Raw genomic sequence first — 18,192 nt, 5'->3', positions numbered from 1 at the left:
GGGTCGTTAAGCACGAGGAGCTGCATTTTTTAGCTCACGTGAGACAAGAACCAAAAAAAATAAAACAAAAAATAAAATAAAAACAAAAACAAGTTGCAGGAATTATGACAGGATGTGAAAGAGTGAAGCTGCACACTCTGAAATGCATCCGCCGAACAAATGTAGGTTAAGGACACACGCTGTGTGATTAAACCGAGATGGCCTGTGTGTGTGTGTGTGTGTGAGAGAGAGAGAGAGAGAGATTAAATAGGGAGGAATATGTGCCAGCTTGCCTGTGATTTTTTACAGTAAGCTTTCCTTCTTCCTACAACCAGTGTCCCCGATTTCAAAAAGACTGTCAGTCCGCATCTTGTTACCGAGAGTCAAGCGAAGCGTTGCCTCCAGGACCAACAAACACGCTGACAATAGTGACGGCTGAGCCCGACGCCTCCGCTGGACGCGGTCTCGCCATGGAGGCCCAGTGACCGGGCGGGACAAAGGGATGAAGGGGGGCTAAAAACCTCCATTAGTGAAAACAGAGGGGGGGGGATAATTACTCTCAACTGGCAGGATTTGCCCACCCACCATTGAGAGCAAGATAAATGAACTCTCTCTCTCAGCAGGAGTGGGGGAGGGGAAACAATGTACAGTACATATGGAATACCCCCCCCCACCCACCCACATTTACTACTACGCACGCAAACTAGCATACACATGAGTGAGCGCACATGCAGGGTTGATGCCAGAGGGGGTCTTTGCGTTTAGGCCGTGCACGGCTTTATCGCCCGTTTAATGCATGTTGGGGAAATATGAGAACATCTGTCATAACGCGGTCTGATCCACCTAAAGTGATCCAGAGATGACCTGCGCGTTCTGACAGAGACACAAATGTGTTGATGCACACGGCGTACAGAAGTGATTAAGGATGATGTATTGCTGCCCGATACCTCGCCGTGTGCGTTTGATTTAGGGGAGTATGTGTCGTGCTGTAAGTTATCGTGTTACTCCTGATAACGGCGGACAGGAGGTGGACTGTAGGTGGTGTCTTATCTGAAGTCCTGCCTGAGGAGTCCACTCCTGTTGATGTACTCTTGTCAAACTGACACAGAGCTATCGATCTAACAAGTTCTAGCAGAATGTACTGCGCTACATCCATTAATATCTGCCTCTCAGCTATGCATCTATCTGCTGCATGTAGTGCAGGTCTGGGGTCTGTAGTGGACTTGCTAAAAGCCTCTGCAAGCATACCTAATTTCAAAGGCCTCCTTAAAAGGCTCCTCGATACGACGCCCTATAAACACCCTCGGAGGCAGTTGGAGAACCCGTGCATCCAAACACGCACGCTCATTAACACCCAGAAACAGGAATACAGGAAATATCTCGTGCAAGCACATTTGTTACTACGCCTCGGATCAACTTACTGAGGGGTTTCAGAGGACCAGATTTGGTATGGCAGACGTGTTGACAGACAGTTGTTTATTCAGTCATCCAACGGACATTAGCAACATTAGCATTCCCTCTAAAGCTGCTTAGTGCTCCAACACTGCCGTTTGGTGCTGGGCAGGTAGAGTACAAGAGGTTTGTAGTGCTTTACGCTGAAAACAGTTGACTGTTGTGTCAACACATGCTGCCAATGAGAGCTGTATGAGTGAACCACTATGAGCTAATTATCACGGCCAGCTAATTATCACTACGAGCTACACCTTTCGCATTACACCATAATTTCATCCATTATTAATATAAAAATATTGATTATTGCAGATTTAACATGCAACCTCTTAAACCTCTTCTAAATGTGAAAAGAGAAGTCAGATGTTTCATCCGTGTGCCTTGAACTTGCCACAACGATAGAGATCAAGTTGCACCGTTTCCCTAAATGTTACATCTGAGCCGATCATAAAATCTGTCACCACTATTCTATGTACAACCACAAGAGGCCATAAATATTTCCATGATTAAATCAGTTCATAGAGAATAAATTGAATTCATTTTTAAAATGAACACACCACCTTCCTTCCAATAAAAACATGTCTGTCTTTTCCAATGTGTGGGAATATCAATGACCTGGCAGAGAATAAAGTTCATTCTGGGTCACGGCGGCAGCTCTTAAGAACTGGTGCTTCGTGTCAGACTTGTTTTCTTCCCTTTTGAATCTGTGGGAGGTTGTCAGTTGAGCTTTATTGACACACTACTTCATGCGTAATTGTAACACATCAAAGCAGTTGCCTTTCAGATCAGACACGGTTTGGAACACTGGTGTTGCTTTCTTTGGTCTATCTGGCGAAAAACTTGAATCGTTCAGAGTCGGCCCACAAATATCCCCCAGTGGAGGCTCATCACAGAGCAGGGGTTAAACCTCTGGCTCTCTCAGTCGGCTCCGAGGAGGTCTGGACACTCATCTGTTCTTGTAATCAGCAACATCTCCGCAAAGAGAAACCTTCAGCAGAATGTGGCAAGAGAGGACAACATTTTCCAGATGGGGCCCATTTTTCACCCTGCTTTGCCGTTTGTTTTCTATCTCTCCATCTCCGTCTCTCTCTCTCTGTTTGTAAGACACAAAGGCTTTTGAGTAACAACTGGTACCAGAGGGCTTTCCACAATACGGGAACAAGGTTGTTATTTATCCCAAACAGCGCTGTGCAGAATTCCCATGGCTTCTTCTGGAACTTAAGAGGTTCGTTGAGGCTCGGTTAAGGGGCTGAACAACAAAATGAATATACTAGTGTGCCTCCCCTTAATGGGACAAACCACTTGGAAAGTAACTGAGGAGCGAAAAAGCCTGACACGAATAAAAATGCTGGAGCGAGGAGGGCAGTGTTAATGTCAACCGAAATAATTATACAGCTAGAAAGTTGCAAATTACATTGCTCAGTAATTTCCAGACAAAAGCCTTTTGACAGTAGATGAGAAAAGAGAGCATTGCCCAACGGAGAAAAGGAAGAAGAAACAAGCAACAAGAAACACATGCTTGGTGGCGTACGTCTCCAGTTTCCTTTGGAGAGAGGGAGAGGAAGCCACAAAGAACAAGGCAACAAGGTGGAAACATTCCTCCAGCTCATACTACCTGTCATCTTATACTGTGACTTTTGTTTGCCTTTTTTGATCCGGAAACTTGATGCGCGCCCTTGTTGCCATTATGAAACCCTGTCAGCTGGCAATTTTCACTCAAGGTTTTTTTTTTACTTTTTAGAATGAGGGTGAGAAGGGCTTGAAATGAAACACTCACACTTGATATTGAAGGAGGCGTTGGTGGACTCGAGAAACTCTCCCACGGCCAAGTTTTCTGCGACGCACACAAAGTTGCCTGCGTCCAGCTGCCGATCCACGGCGGTGAACTTGAGGTTGCTGCCCTCCTGGAAGCGCCTCTCGCCGCTTTGCAGGCGCTGGCCGTTGTGACGCCAGGCGTAACTGATGTCGGTCGGGTCGCTGACCTCGCAGCGCAGCATGGCGCTGCGACCGTGCAAGGCATCCTGGGACTTGGGCTCCTTCGTGAACTGGATGGCAGCGGCCTGGATGGCCAGAACTGGAAAGGGAGAGCGAGAGAGAGAAGAAGAGGGAAAGTAAATGACAGTGGATAAGAATGGGGTTGCCGTTAACATTTTACTGCTTTTTCCGTTCATTAAGTGGACGTCATAGCAACCACTTAGCCTGGTGGAGGAATGTGATGTTTAGACAATACCGGCTAGCTGTGAATTATTTTGTCGTAAAAAATGATCAGACCCAACACGGAGAAAATACCCTTTTTCCCCCGTTAGTGTGTCTGTGACGTGAGCGGGTGATCCGAACACACACACACACACACACACACACACACACACACACACACACACACACACACACACACACACACACACACACACACACACACACACACACACACACACACACACACACACACACACACACACACACACACACACACACACACACACACACACACACCATCAGATCAGCCTCTCAAACAAGATGTGATGTGTTGCACACACACTTAAATCTTTTATTTGCCCTCGTGATGCGGAGTACAAGCTGTGAGAGAGAGAGAGAGACAGGTTTTCCGCTCTATTTACCCACATCTCTGTGGAGAAGTGTGACTTGGAGTACGGCTGGATGAATACCACACAGTCACAATAACATGCTACAGTTACAAGCTAAGAGGTCACGCTGCACAGGAAACCACATTTAGTGTGCACATTTTTATTTTTCCCAGTTTTAAATGCCAATCATGGAACAACTGGAACTTGGAAGAACATGTCTGTGACAACACTGCGGTAGCATGTGGTAAGAATTATAATCTAACCAATTAATCGTCATGTGTTGATTTTAAATAGACTAGACAAGAAATCAAATGTTTTCTTTTCAAAGTGTTTTCACACTCGCTCATTCACCTCTGCCTGAGAACAAAGACTTTTCATGGCAAGCTGCACTCATGATTGTTGCCAATTAGACAACACGTCTTGGAAACAAGGGAAGGAGTCTGACTGGCATCTTCCAATTTAAACTCAACAGCTGCTGCACTCGGGCCTCCTTGCTTGAACAACTACCTCAGTGAACTTACTCATCAATAGCCATCTCAATAGTGTGTCAAGGCAGAGCCCCCGTGTGCCCCCGTGCAGCACAATGTTATCATACCAGATGTCAAAGGTTTGTTATCTTAAGGGACGGTCCACCGCTAGAGTCGATTGAGCATACCTACACCTGCGTAACGGCGTGTGTGTGTGTGGGGGTCTTCATAGCCTGTTGCAGTACTGGAGCCAAGTAAAAACAGGATCTTTCAATAATGTTAAATCAAGGAGCCTGTAGAAGATGAGCCAAGGTAATTCCTCCATGTTTCACCCTCGTCATCCCACCGCTGCAGTCCTTCTCTTCATCAGACTCACCTTTGTCTCAGCTGCAGGTGGCTCGAGCTGACAGACAGACGTGGCAGGCAGGAGGCAGAGAGACAGAAAGGCTGGTCAAACACAATAACGCCGCTAGACAGGCAGGGTGGGACATGGACGAATCATTTTGCTTTAAATGCCCCCTTGCATTATATTTTACAGACAGGAGGACAGGAAAAGAACCAAACACTTAGCTATAGATGTGGACCTCTGTGGGTAATGTCAGCTTGAGTAAGATACTGAAATACCATCAACGTTACATACGAGGTCGGTAAGTGCATCCAACTGAGCTGTATGCATTATGGATTCACATACTATCTGCCGTGCTCTTGAGGGTTTTTGCACGTGAAAACATTACGTTTGAACATAAAGTAAAGAGATAAACACCTCCCACGCAGATGGAAACCATTACTCTTGTGTTCAAGTCAAAATCCACTGCTGAATGCCTCCTTACTGCGCACATCTGCCGCTGGAAGAAAGAAATATCCTCAAGGACACAGCAGCAGGATGCACTGAAGACAACAATCACCATTCAGTGCTTTCCCACAGTGGGACAAATCCACAGACATCTCCCCCTTGAAGGTCACAAACATGGTCTGTATGACGAGTCAGTGCATTGGTACGGATGCTGGAGTGAACCCTGAGCGTAAGGATCATCTCTGCTGTCCAACAAGACACTTTGCTCTGACTGCACTTTCGTAGAGATGCACTTAATACTTTTGGATCTAGATGTCCACGTGAGCTCATTTCATCAAAAAATAATATCTCACTATATTTCAACTTGCTAAAACAACGAGGGCTGGTGAGACAATGACACGATGCACTCCAGTGTTATTGTTTCTGGTCCATCATACGTTATCTTTTTCATTTCACCAAGTTGTCAGTAGAATCGATGGCTCCTTCGGGGAATTGAATGGAGAAACCGTATCAGAGGTCACGGCCCAGTGGCTTTCCCTTCAGCCGTTAATACAACGCTGGAGAGAAATGGACAGGCTCCAGGAGAAACAGCTGCTGGCAGATGACTGGCTTCTACCTCATCGTATCTGTCTAAACGCCTCACGATGGATCAAACTTCACCTCTTCACCTCAATTTGAGCCGCCGAGACTGGAGAACCATCCATCTCCCCATCTCAGAGATATTTCATATTCAATCACAGCGTCTTATTCTTTTTATCTTTCATGCTCCGTCTCAACACAGGGTGAAGGTCTACATAGTTGGTCCAAAGACAGAAAATGAATCAACATAAAAGATGATTGATCATTTCAAAGTTTAAAGTTATTTATCGAGCAAAAATACAAAACATTGGCTTGTTCAAGCGTTGCTGCTTTCCTCTGTTTTACATGATTTTAAGTTAAAGATATTGAGTTCTGGACAACCGGTTGAACCAAACAAGCTACTTAAATAGGTCGTATTGGTCTCTGAGAACTTTTGATTTACTGATTATGGACATAATAATTAGCCCAACTTCATTGTTCAATCATCTGGACATATGGCACAACAGATTGTTATTAAGTCTCTTCTGCATAAGAGAGTGGTCTCAGACAATCTCTCTCGGAGGCTGAGAATAAAAACCAGGATAAAAAGGCAGCAGATTGGTAGGAACCGCCAGCAGAGTCATCCCCAACATCCACCTCAAACAATCTATCGTGTAATGTTCACAGACAGCACGCTGCCTCCGTGCCAAGCTTACACAGCTGCGGTGTGAGATGGCGTGCCAGCTTCCATCACACTCCGTCTACAGCGATGTTACAGGCTTTGGTGGAGAAACGGCGGAGCTGTGGCACGCAGCTGATGGTTGTATTTGAGATGAACGCTGACATTCGGTGTGTGTGCGTGTTTAGAGAGGGAAGGACTTCCTGGAAAAGTCCCAGCAGAGACAGCACACACAGATAAGGTGTTGTCACATACCACAGGACGACAAGAGCAGATAGAGGGACGCATAGTCGATCACATCTGATGAAGTCTGCCAAGTTTACTGTACTGATCAAACAGGGGAGGCTCCGTGACCTACATCTCTCTCACACACACACACACACACACTGCAGCCCTGCCTCTGACACTCGTATCCAAACACACACACACTCACTCTCTCTACCACCATGACGTAGGCACGCTGCAAGTTGCAACAGAAATACTTCTAAAGTCGTGTCTGTCTGACCAAATCAATACAGTTCACTGAGGTCGCGCTTTTCATTGAGTCACACAAGGACTGAGGGGAAGAGGAATGTTTTGCACAGACAGTGTCATCTCAAATAGATAAGCGGGGCAGATGCAATCCAAACTCCCACTGAGGGCCCTTCAGAAAAGGGAGAGTTACAGACAAAGGGGAGACAAACAACGACAGGATGGGAATGTTGTTATGACAAAACTCTTCAGACCGAGGTGTTGAAAGGGGGGGATGTTAAATTGACAAGCTGAACTAACCAGTGCACATAAAGATACAGTGGAGTAAACCACTTTCTTTATCGCCTTTGTAAAGTGTCTGAGTTTTCTGAAAATGTATTATTATTATTATTATCCTAGCAGCGCTACGGAGAAACGTTTTGTGGTTTCCCCGTTTGTTTGCACACAAGACACATTGCTCTCACTCGTCTCACATTATTGCGTTGACAGACGGTTGAAGGCCGTAACAAGCAAAGAAGAGCAGCAACGTGCCATCAAAGGTAGCAAAGAAGACGACCGCAAGCTAGAACAATTAAAACAAAATGTATGAATCAGCTTTGGAAGGATTCAACGACAGATCAGACGTCAAGGATACACACTGAATGTAAACGTAACTGCAGAGCCTCACATTTGAGATGCTGAAACAAGTAAATGCATTTTTGATTGACGAATGACTTCATCTAAAATAATCTTGATAAACGATTAAGCGTAGGAGTTTATGTTGACTAACTGCTCAATTGATTTAAAATGTAGCCTTTCTTTAAAAACCAGCCGGCTTCAGACCAGGAGAGGAATATGGTGTCGAAATAAGTCAAAGCTGTTGAAAACTGTGCACGGTGCAAACACACACTTTCTCCAGGGAGCCTCCATCTCTTCACAGATTAAGAAGAACAGAAAACAAAAGAGTCTTGGCTCCGATACCAATCAATATGCACTTGCCGGGAAAAGCTTCCAACGGATACGCTCATGCAGCCGGATGAGCAGCCGTCACCATGAAATATTAATAGTTCTTAGTTTTCAAAAATAGTTTGAGTTTTCCTGGATTTCGATCAAGGTATCTGGAAGAAAAGTAGGTTAAAGACGGAGAGGGGAAAAACGGCTGAGAGGGGTGAAATAATCCGCACACCGGGATTCTCCTCTTCAAGTCGCTGCACTGCCGGCTCCATTAAGCCTGGCCCGGCTGTCAGGTGGAAGACAGACAGAACCCACCATAATGGGCTCATCAGCAGGCAACGCACCCCCAGGCAGAAGTGGCCGAGTGGAATCATATTTCAGGAAAGAACGACGTATCGCCATAAAAAAAAAGGGTTGTGTTGGAGTGTGTGTGCATCGTTTGTGGACATTAACAACAATATCCAGATAAGAAACAGTTTGGACATTAATCCAGACTACACACGGGCTGTTATCGTGCAGGTTGTCTGTCAAAACTAAAAAGATGCTTCTGCGAATATGTACCGTATTTCGAAAAATGTTTAAGATAAGAGCCTGGATTCCTTCAGATGAACAGCTGCATCAGAGGACGTTATCTTGTCAGGATCCTGTATTCGGGATAGAGTGTCTCCAGCAGGACGGCCAGGTTGACGACGAGCGTGGTGAAACACATGCCAGAGGCTGCAAGAGGTTAAAAGGGGAAGACGCATGCACAGACGCAAACGGCGGCACCCACAAATACTTGGCACCGGGAACACTCACGTCTCCCCCTGTGGGAGCTCGAAAAGCCCCTATGCGTGTGATTTCACAGTCTCTCAGCGGACCGTGTCGGAGCGAGACAGCTGCTCTGAAACGTTTCGGAGTGACAGGACGGCAGAACGAGGAGTCGCCGAGCGTGAGACAGCGATTGGAGCGTGGCCGCGATTAGATGTTTATCTCAATGACGGCTCAGCCGACATACAATTCCCAGAATCAAACTGCTGCAGACATCCGTTAAGACATTGTGAAACACTGAGTTTAAAGTCTGTAATCCATGAACACGGCACTGACGTCTGCCATTGTTAATGAAGACACTTCTACCATCTATGATCAGTCTACTTTCATTCCTCCCTCCTCTCCCCGAGCCACAAAATCTACATAACCCAATTAAGGATAAGAGCAGCAAGACTCCAGATAACATCAGCCTTCCTCACTCAAACGGCACACTCAAGCAAACAGTGCAACATCAAAAGAGCACCAAAAAAAGAGAAACTCAATTATTAACAACTGAGAGTTCGCGTGAGATCTGAGAGCAGCATGATTTGAAAACATCTTCTTCAGCTAATGGCAGTCGCAGGGTCATACAGGGGCCGACAGAATGAGCACAGACTGGAAAAAACATGGCACCAGTTTTTCAGCATGCAGAGAGAGGATGGGTAGAGAGAGCACACTGATGTAAACTTCTCTCTCTCTGGAAGCATCTATTTTAACAGCTGCTGGGCTGTCCTACATCGTAAGATGCGCAAGTCTGCCGCCCTCAACTTTATGAGAGAAAAGGCTGATTTAACGAGGCCATCTTTAAAGTCAGGAACGCCAGCAGTCGGTGCGAAAACACACAGATCCGTTATTTTATTTACAGCAGCTGGCTGAACTGGAATGCCAAGCTAACGAGATTAGCATTCCCATCAGAGTGGATGTCGCACAGCGAAGGACGGAGCAAGAGGGGGAAGGTCCGTACCGTCAGGAGATACGCACAGTATGGCAAATAGCTTCACCTACTTGGAAATAGTCCTGCGTATTGAACCTGAATACCTTTTAGTACCAACTAAAATGCGTTCTTAGCATCGAGTAAGAAAGAGTGTCCGATAACGAAGGCCTGGTCAGATTCTTATTCTTTGATCCGATTATTCCCGATCTAAGAACCAAGATACCTTTAACTATAAGAAACTATAAGACAACATTTCTTTAGGAGAGATCTTCATTTAAAACTTCTATTAATTCACTAATAAGTCCTGTTTTGGTGTCGGTACCTGAACTTGTGTCCTATTGGCAGCGACTCTGACTCACATTCAGCTGTAAACATTTAATTTACTTCATATCATTTGTGGTAACCAGTAGCAATCACACGGCAGCCAAAATACATTTCACGTTATCGAACAATCCATCGTATCGTGATGAAGTCTCAGAGGGGCTAGCTTGGATAGGTGTCATGTTGGCACTCGCAGAGAGAGGCCGATAACCATCTGTCACGGTGTGTGTTTTTAAAAGCTGAAATAAAACCAGGAACGCTTCATCCACAGTTGTGTTTGTGGAGCAAGACGTCAGGGAGATGAACCGTGGGAATGAAGGGCAAACTGGATGTACCGAAGCCCACTGACTGAGATTTCATTGCCTGTCAGTGTGTGTGTGGGTGTGTTTCAGTTTTCCACAGTTGCCTTGACAGCTGCCCCTGTGAGAACTAGCTGGCACAGAACCCCAAAGAGCATAAAGCAGGTATAAAAACATGATAAACTGTATTTTGATTGATTAGGACTGCGATATCTTGACAAATCACAATTTAAATTCCACTTTCTGAGAACACAAACCCAATGCAGGGTTGGAGAATGTGTATCATGGTACTGAAAGTGTAAAAAATAGATGATATAAAACCCAAACTTTGGCGTATAGACAGAGCACCGTGAACAGAAAAGTAGACGCTAATGTCAGATACTGATGTCAGGTTGAGTTTATTTAGCTGGTTCGTTTTCATGCTTCGGTGACCTCTCGGTCAGTGTTTTGAACAATGATGCGTGTCAGAAGTAGTTTGGCATCTCCGATGAGATTTACACAGAGAACTCAGCAGCGCATGAAGCTGAAATGCTGCCGAAAACAAAGAGGTCGGGCTGGCTGCCCTATTTAACTTGACAGCAGAGACGCTGAACGGGGCAGAGTCAGACCAGGTACAACGTCTCCGTCTAAACATTGTAACCGGAGCGACAGTTTGGTTCACCACAGACCGATCCCGTTATTGACTTCTGACATAGGAAACAAAAGTAGGGAAATAAAAAACGTACAAGAGTGGAGTTCATGCATTTGATCCTAAAGCTGTCAAAGGCTGCAGCAGACAATTCTTTTTGACAATTGCTGAAGTTTTTACTGAAAGGTGATTCTTTTGAATTGCTTGTTTTGTTCAACCAGCACTCCGTATTTAATTCACAGCAATATAAAAACACGTCTGATTGACGCCACTCTCGTGTCTTATGAAGCTACAGCCAGCAGCCACTTAGCTTAGCATCTAACTTAGCAAAGTGAATTGGCATGTTGACCAATATCTTATTTACCGTTATATTACCTTTCTTCTCAGGGTTTCATAAATGACTTTAGAGCCTCGTACAAGGAAACCTTCACCGTAGAACAAATCGACAATGTTCAACCAGCACCAATGCAGTTACAGAGCCCACCCCCCCCCCCCCACTCTATCAAGTTGAAATGGATCAAAGTAATACAAAAGAACAATTCCCTGCAGTCTCTTTTCATTGCATCCAAAAAGAAACCTGACCCCAGGTAGTATTTCATTCTCTGCGTGTTATACATCAGCGGAGCACATCCCTGTGCTCATTCCTCTGCTTCTAATTGAAAACCCGCGTTCAAAGCAGCAGAGCCGGGCTGCGACCGGTATGCACACCCGCTAACTTAATACAACCGCTGCTCTTTTGGTGCCAGTGTAATTGCACTGCGGAGGGGTCTCGCTCTGCAAAGCCACTCGCTCGGGTGCAAAGAGTGGGCCGGGCTCATTATAACAAACCTCGCTGAGATCACTATCACTTTATGCCTGCTTCCCTCCATCCTGCCGCTGACAGCAGGGTCGCTCCCTGCTCCCATTAGAGATCCCCCCCCCCACCCTCATCAGCTTATTATCAGGCAACATTGGCATGGCAACAGGCATGCAACCTCAGGTGGACCGTTGCTTTGCTTCGCTCAACCCTCAAGCAGCAGCAACAGTCTTTCATAACGCCTCGCCGACGATTTCTACCGCGATCCTCGTTCTGACAACACTTACAATTAACCCTTTCATCAGAAACATGACACCGACTGCATCGCCGCTGTGTTTTCACCGTTACTACCCGACACGGCATTTTGACAGAAGTGTGCCACCTCCCCGATGCCGTAGTGAAATGCTCTCTCATGTCTCCTAACGAGCCGCTGCTTGCCAGCACACCTCAGCCTTTGAAAATGAAGAATATGGTCTCCATGACGGGAAGAATAATAAAGAACACTCATGTAACAGTGCGAGTAGGAGGGAAAGGGGGAGGCGGGCGTCAGCCATAAATCTCTTAATAAGCGCACCGGGATAAGGGCAACAGCATCAAAGTGTTGGCTAGGCCCCACCCAAACACTCCTTCACATAGGCTTTAATAGGCCACCCATCCCAGGCCATTACCGCCTCAGTCGTACTACGAGGACTAGGAACTCAAGTAGGGGTCTTCATTATACAACCAGCAGGAAAAAAAGCCCTCGCTTGTTGTTTAAGCAGGAAAAAGCACAGAGTAATCTGCATGGAGGACGGACAATGAATAAAAAGAAGACTCTTTTGGATTTCATTTACATTTTTTGTTTAACATCCATGGCACCACTTTGCATCACATGGTCGACTCTCTTCTTTTATCTGATGGCTGAGGTTATTTAACTATTTAACGGCGAGCATCACAATGTCTATTCCACGTTATCGTATAATGTAGAAATGGCAGTTCACGGAGCGTGATCCGCTTGCTTTACGCCAGATGGAGCTTGAGTGAGTGAAGAAGCCTGTCGGAGAAGATGTGAGCCTCTCAGCACACCAACCCCCCCCCCGCTCTGTCCTTCGACACCAGGCTTCATAACTGTCATTCCGTATCTAAAATAGAGACATCTGAGCATGGCCAGCTCTCACCAATTTTCAACACCCACTCATAAAGGGCCGACTGTTGAAACAGAGGCAGCCTAATGCATCTCTGTGTAATTCACGGCCGTGCTGAGCACCGAACATGAGCCGACAAGGAGGGAGGGAACGAGAGAGGCACCGGGAGGAGGGTGAGCAAATTTTGACTGGAACGCCCAAAACGATGACGATGAGGAAAAAAAAGAAGAAAAAAAAAGCTTTGTGGCGTCCACAGATCGGATCCTGGCCATGAAAGGGAACCATGGGTGTTATTACCCATGGTTCCCTTTCAATCTGGAGCCACAACCGTCCCCTGCAGCTGTGCTCATACGAGTGACTATGAGAGCAATTATTAGATTTAAGCGGATTAGGCTTTGCTCAGGTAAAGCAGGTTGGGTTGTCCCTCTCTCTCTTTGGTCCTGACAAACTGGGCACTAATCCCGTAATGACACTACTTTTAGAGGGGAAAACTCAACAGCGCAGCAGTGGAGAACAAAGGCCGCCATTTCTTGTAAGTATGTTTAATTTCTCCCCCCCATATATACAACAAAGGCTCTACACACAGCCAACATGAAAGCTTAATGCAAACTGTTTACACAAGTAAGTGCTGTAACTACCATGAGCAAGAATGAACAGAGGATTTAGTATCAAACTAAATAAAGAGGACCGGTAATGTCAAACATCTGGGGGTCACACTCTGGGATTGTTTTTTTTTAGTTTTCCAGCATTATGAGCCAAAGATGGAAGATTAAGTCTGCAGTGGAACAGAGGAGCTCAGCAGTTTGCAGTGAGGCTAAACACTGATAGATGTTTCAGACAGAAAGGGGCCAAAGTGGGAGTTAGAGAAGTGGAGCTGCAGGAATAAATCTCCGTCTGCAGCCCGTAGACGAGTAATATGACAGAAATGAGATAAAGCAGAGGCAGGAAATGGAATGCTGTTTCCAAGTGTCTCCTGAAATATGATCTGCGATGATGAGCGAGTTCGATGGATTAAACAGAAAGAATTGGGGGGGGATAACTCCGATGCAAAACCCAAAGCCAACATGCAGACTTGGGACGTGAAACTTCGAGAGTGCAGCAATCGCGGGACAATATGTCTCCGGAGTGACAAGAGCTGCTTTTCGCATCAGTGGAAGTATTAAATGACGGCTCCCTCGCAGGCTCTGGCAGCAGACGGGCGCTGAGTCCTTGGCAGCCGACGCTGGTCTCGCTCTGCAGGCGGCTCTGGCTAATGCCTGCACCTCCGCTGTGTCCAGACATGAGTGCCAACCAGGAATGCGGTGGCACTCTGCAATCCTCCTGGAAAACTACCTGGCATGGAGGGGGAGGAGTGAGCCAAGATAAGAGGGAAGGAAGAAGACTTTCTAATATATCTAATCAAGATCATAAAAAAAGTTTGTAATTAGTTTCCTCGATCAGGGCAGTATCATTTTAATGATCTAATGAGACGGATTATAAAGACGAGAAGACGGAATACTTAATGATGGGCAGATGGATGAACATGCCCATTCGAAAGAGTTAGATTCTTTCAGTCACTCGATGGGGCTCCAGAGTCCAATAAGGACTCCATTAAACCTCAGCTTCTCTGCATCTGGCTCTCTCTCCATCACACTAGAACAGTCCTTCTACCATTGCCCTTTGTAAGTGTGTTTTTAAAAGCGTACTGAATCTCTCTGGTGAAATACTGCAATATCCTCCTCTGAGCAACCGTGAAACAGTATTTCCTGTTCTAGTGCAACCCTGAAGCAATGTGCTTGACTGAAGCCGACAAAAGACGCACAAAAAATAAGCCAAACCTTTACGATACAAGTTCATGGAAGCAGCCGCGTATATCTACCTTCCTCATTTCATTCAGAAAAATGGATTCCAGACAAGGGTGGCCTCCTCGTATCTACCTCTTCCTCCCCTCCTCCAACACACACACACACACACACACACACACACACACACAGATGTTGATGCTGGCAGGAGGGATTCAAACAACCTGGCAACCAGGTTGTTTCCAGGACGGGCCGGCTCTGTGGTGTAGGTTTCCTAGCAGAGCTTGGCTGGCTCTGCAGAGTGAGCTCAGTGTAGTCACTGCAGTTTAATTAGCCGCAACCTTTCTGGACAAGACGTCTACTGTAACGGCCGTCGCCTGCTGCCGCTGTAAGAGAAAGGTCCCTGTGACCGTGGACCAGATAGATGCAAGCGTGTGTGTGTTGTTTTTAGAAATCTACCAGAGCAGAACGTTTCGGCACACGTGTAGTCTGAAGGTGAGAAAAGATGCCTTATGGAGATTTAGCCATTTATTTTAAATGAATGGTATCTTCAAAGTATCCACAGGAGCAATTAAGCAAAATTAAATAGACAGAAACAAGTACCTCAGCCCACCCTAATTTAAAAACACACCCAGGTCCAACCCTAACCAGAGAGAAAGAAGACACGACACGAGGAACTAATTGCAGACTTTGTGTCATCGAAATAAAAATCTGACATCAAAAGCATCCCATTGGGAGAGCTAAAGAGAGAGGGAGTGTGACGTTCTAACACGGTTCCTGATGTTTCTCGAGCATCTGCAACCCAAATGATTATAATTAGGTGGTATTATCTTTTAATGAAGGAAGGCACTCGTGTTTGTGAGGCAGCAGGTGGTCCGTTTGCACAGCCACAGGGAGCAGAGAACCTATTTACCCACTTCTGTACTTCAGCTTATTTTAGTTTGCTACACCCTGTTCAGATCCGTCTATATACATACCGGGTCACGTTTGAGTCTCGATCCAGATGAGATGAATCAGAATCTGTTGTTCATACATTAAACATCACACATCTGCTGGAGTTGATTGTATTTTAGAAGGTGATGCACTGACGAGACCCAGCATGTCTTTTAGAGAACAGAACTTTGCTTACGGAGCACAAAACGTCCTGCATGTTCGGCATATTAACAGTATTTGGGAGGTTTGAAAGAAACGTGTATTTACAGTTAGATACTCATGTGTGACTGAATCATGTAGATTAACAGGACCTTAGTATGTATGTATACCTGCAAAGATATCCATTCAGTTAATTATTTCTAAGATCATGAATGAGAACGATCACATTTAAGAGGAGAGCATTCGTTGCTTTTTGAATCTTTTTATGCAGAGTGTCATTCGGGGATATTTCTCTTAAGGGTGTAAATGCACCAATTCTCTTTTTATTTACATTTGCCATACAGAGGTTTATCTAAAGAAAATTGCCGCATAAGTGCCACTTTTCAAATGTCATGGGCTCGACTTTGAGTGTGTGCGCCGTGGGGGGGGGGGGGTGTATGACATTTGCGGCGCCTCCGATTTATTTGAATAACAGAAGAATGGGCAGGATGTGGCGGACCCCCAGCGATGCTCAGCATTTAGCTTTCAAAGCAATGTTTGTATTAGCATAGAGAGAGCTGCATCTACTTTGAAGAGAGAAGGGGGGGGGGGGGTGTCATCGAGAGTCACTCAAAAAAGTCTCCATTTTTACTGGCAGACATGTTGAATGAATATCTGACTTAGTTGCATCACCTCTGATCCATCTGGTTGTAAATAACTCTGGACTATCAGGTGCTGTAGTGCAGGCATACACACTGATGAAGGATAACTAGCCGATGCAAGAACTGAGCAGAGCCTAGATTAATCTAATTTAGGAACAACAACGAAGAATGATCCCTCAAACAAACGGATGTCTTCTTCCTTTGCATCAAAATAATAGTCTGCCTTGAAAAAAAACGACTCCAACTACCAAAATCAAAGTAATTCCTGTAAACGAGCGTCTTACTAAACGCCTCTGTTGTAAACCTTAATGTTACACAAGCTGTATCACAGCACTGCAGCGAACAGTCACCGTCATTATACACGATCGCACAGCCACTTACTGGCTGCGTTACCTGGCAACACGCGCCACTTGTTGTGTTTCCACCCACTCAGGTGGAGCTGAACACGGTCAAGGTGATGAAGTCGTTCCTGTGAACAATTGAACAGCTCAGCGCTCACCCTTCACACCTCCGTGCTGAAGAGCTTTCCTGTGTTCACACTGCGAGCACGGAGGAAATCAGGCGGCGCCGGCTGCATCAACTGTAGACGAGCTGTAGATTAAGGGTCCCTGGACAGGAAATTAAATTTTTGGTCTCCCCACGTCGTGGCTGTGTGGAGTGTTTGTCCAGGTCCTGCACCTGTTGATAGCCATCTAGACACCAACACGGTGAGAGCGAGGATCTGAGATAGGACAGGACGGCAGACTTCCGCGAGGGATAAGGGAGGCCGATAAACGGCAACACAAGGGGGGTTTACGTCGGTGGGTACAAGAGGACCGACGCTCGACCTTTCCTGCTCAAACAAGCAAAAGGCTCCGAGCTATCGGCTGGCTTTCACCTTCAACGGCTTAAAGACTCTAAAGTCTTACTGAAACAACTGTCCGTCTGCTGTGCTGGCACAGGAATACCGTACAAGGCCGTAACCATCTATGGAAAACCATCTTGATTGTGATTTATCCTAATTCCTTGACAATCTTTTCATTGTGTTCTTTCCAGAAACCCAATCCTGATGGAGCGGGCGGATGTCTTTCTACTCATCAACCTCCAAGTAAAGGAATACACTTCAGAGCCCAACAGTAGCTGTTATTCATCTCTACATCTGTTCTACAAATGCGTGTGCTGACGTTGGATGAACTCGAGGAACTGAGAAGGGGAGAGAGTGAGAAAGGCAAAATGGAGATAGTGTCTGATTCATGTCAATATTTCTGTTTATTTGCCTTTCAGCGTCCTGGGGATCAAATGGTCCGTTTCTGCTCGGGGCTCTGGTCTAATGAGGATGCCGGTGTATGGAGTTACAGACTGCGGCCAGACCCCCGGTGATCATGACCAGCCAGGTCGAGCTCCCTCCCCCTCTGAGCTCCAGGCTCAGCGGAGAGTCACGGCTTCTTTTTGAGTTATTGGGTCTGAAGAAAAGGTACTCTGGATGGTTTTACGCTTTCAATGACGATCACCGGGAAGCAGTCCAAGCACAGAGTGACCTGTCCACACGGCACAATGGACACACCCGCATTGATGTAAAGTGGCCATTAAGCTAAAAACCTTGGTGAGGACTGTCGTTCACACCACGAAAACAACGACCTGAAAACACACCTCACAGCCAGAAGCCTTCAGATCAAACAGAACACCTCATCTTCAGCATGTTTATTTAAAATGAAATGAGAGGCACTGACATGAACATGTAATAGAAAATAGAGATGCAGAGAGCTTCCAATTTTAATGAATAATCTGAGTGATTTGAAAAAAAAGCCGATTTACATTCGTGCCAAAATTGACATGCAAACCTGCAATAACAAACTAATTCATTTTTTTTTAAACTGGCAAAATGTGCTCATTA

The 18,192-nt window shown here is 45.8% G+C and overlaps 1 protein-coding gene across 1 annotated transcript in view; it reads right to left on the bottom strand.

Moving 5' to 3' along the window:
• The window catches only part of ptk7b (protein tyrosine kinase 7b), a 67,778-nt gene that overhangs the window by 19,331 nt on the left and 30,255 nt on the right, over positions 1-18,192 (bottom strand). Inside the window, exon 2 of the mRNA XM_079280681.1 lies at positions 3,206-3,502. Coding sequence (XP_079136807.1) covers positions 3,206-3,502 — 297 coding nt within the window. The remainder of the gene's footprint in view (positions 1-3,205; positions 3,503-18,192) is intronic.

The sequence above is a fragment of the Melanostigma gelatinosum genome, assembly GCF_949748355.1.
Source record: "Melanostigma gelatinosum genome assembly, chromosome: 12".
NCBI classification, from domain to species: Eukaryota; Metazoa; Chordata; class Actinopteri; order Perciformes; family Zoarcidae; genus Melanostigma; species Melanostigma gelatinosum.
The sequence above is the reverse complement of the archived record's forward strand: the minus strand, read 5'-3'. Positions and strand labels throughout refer to the sequence as shown.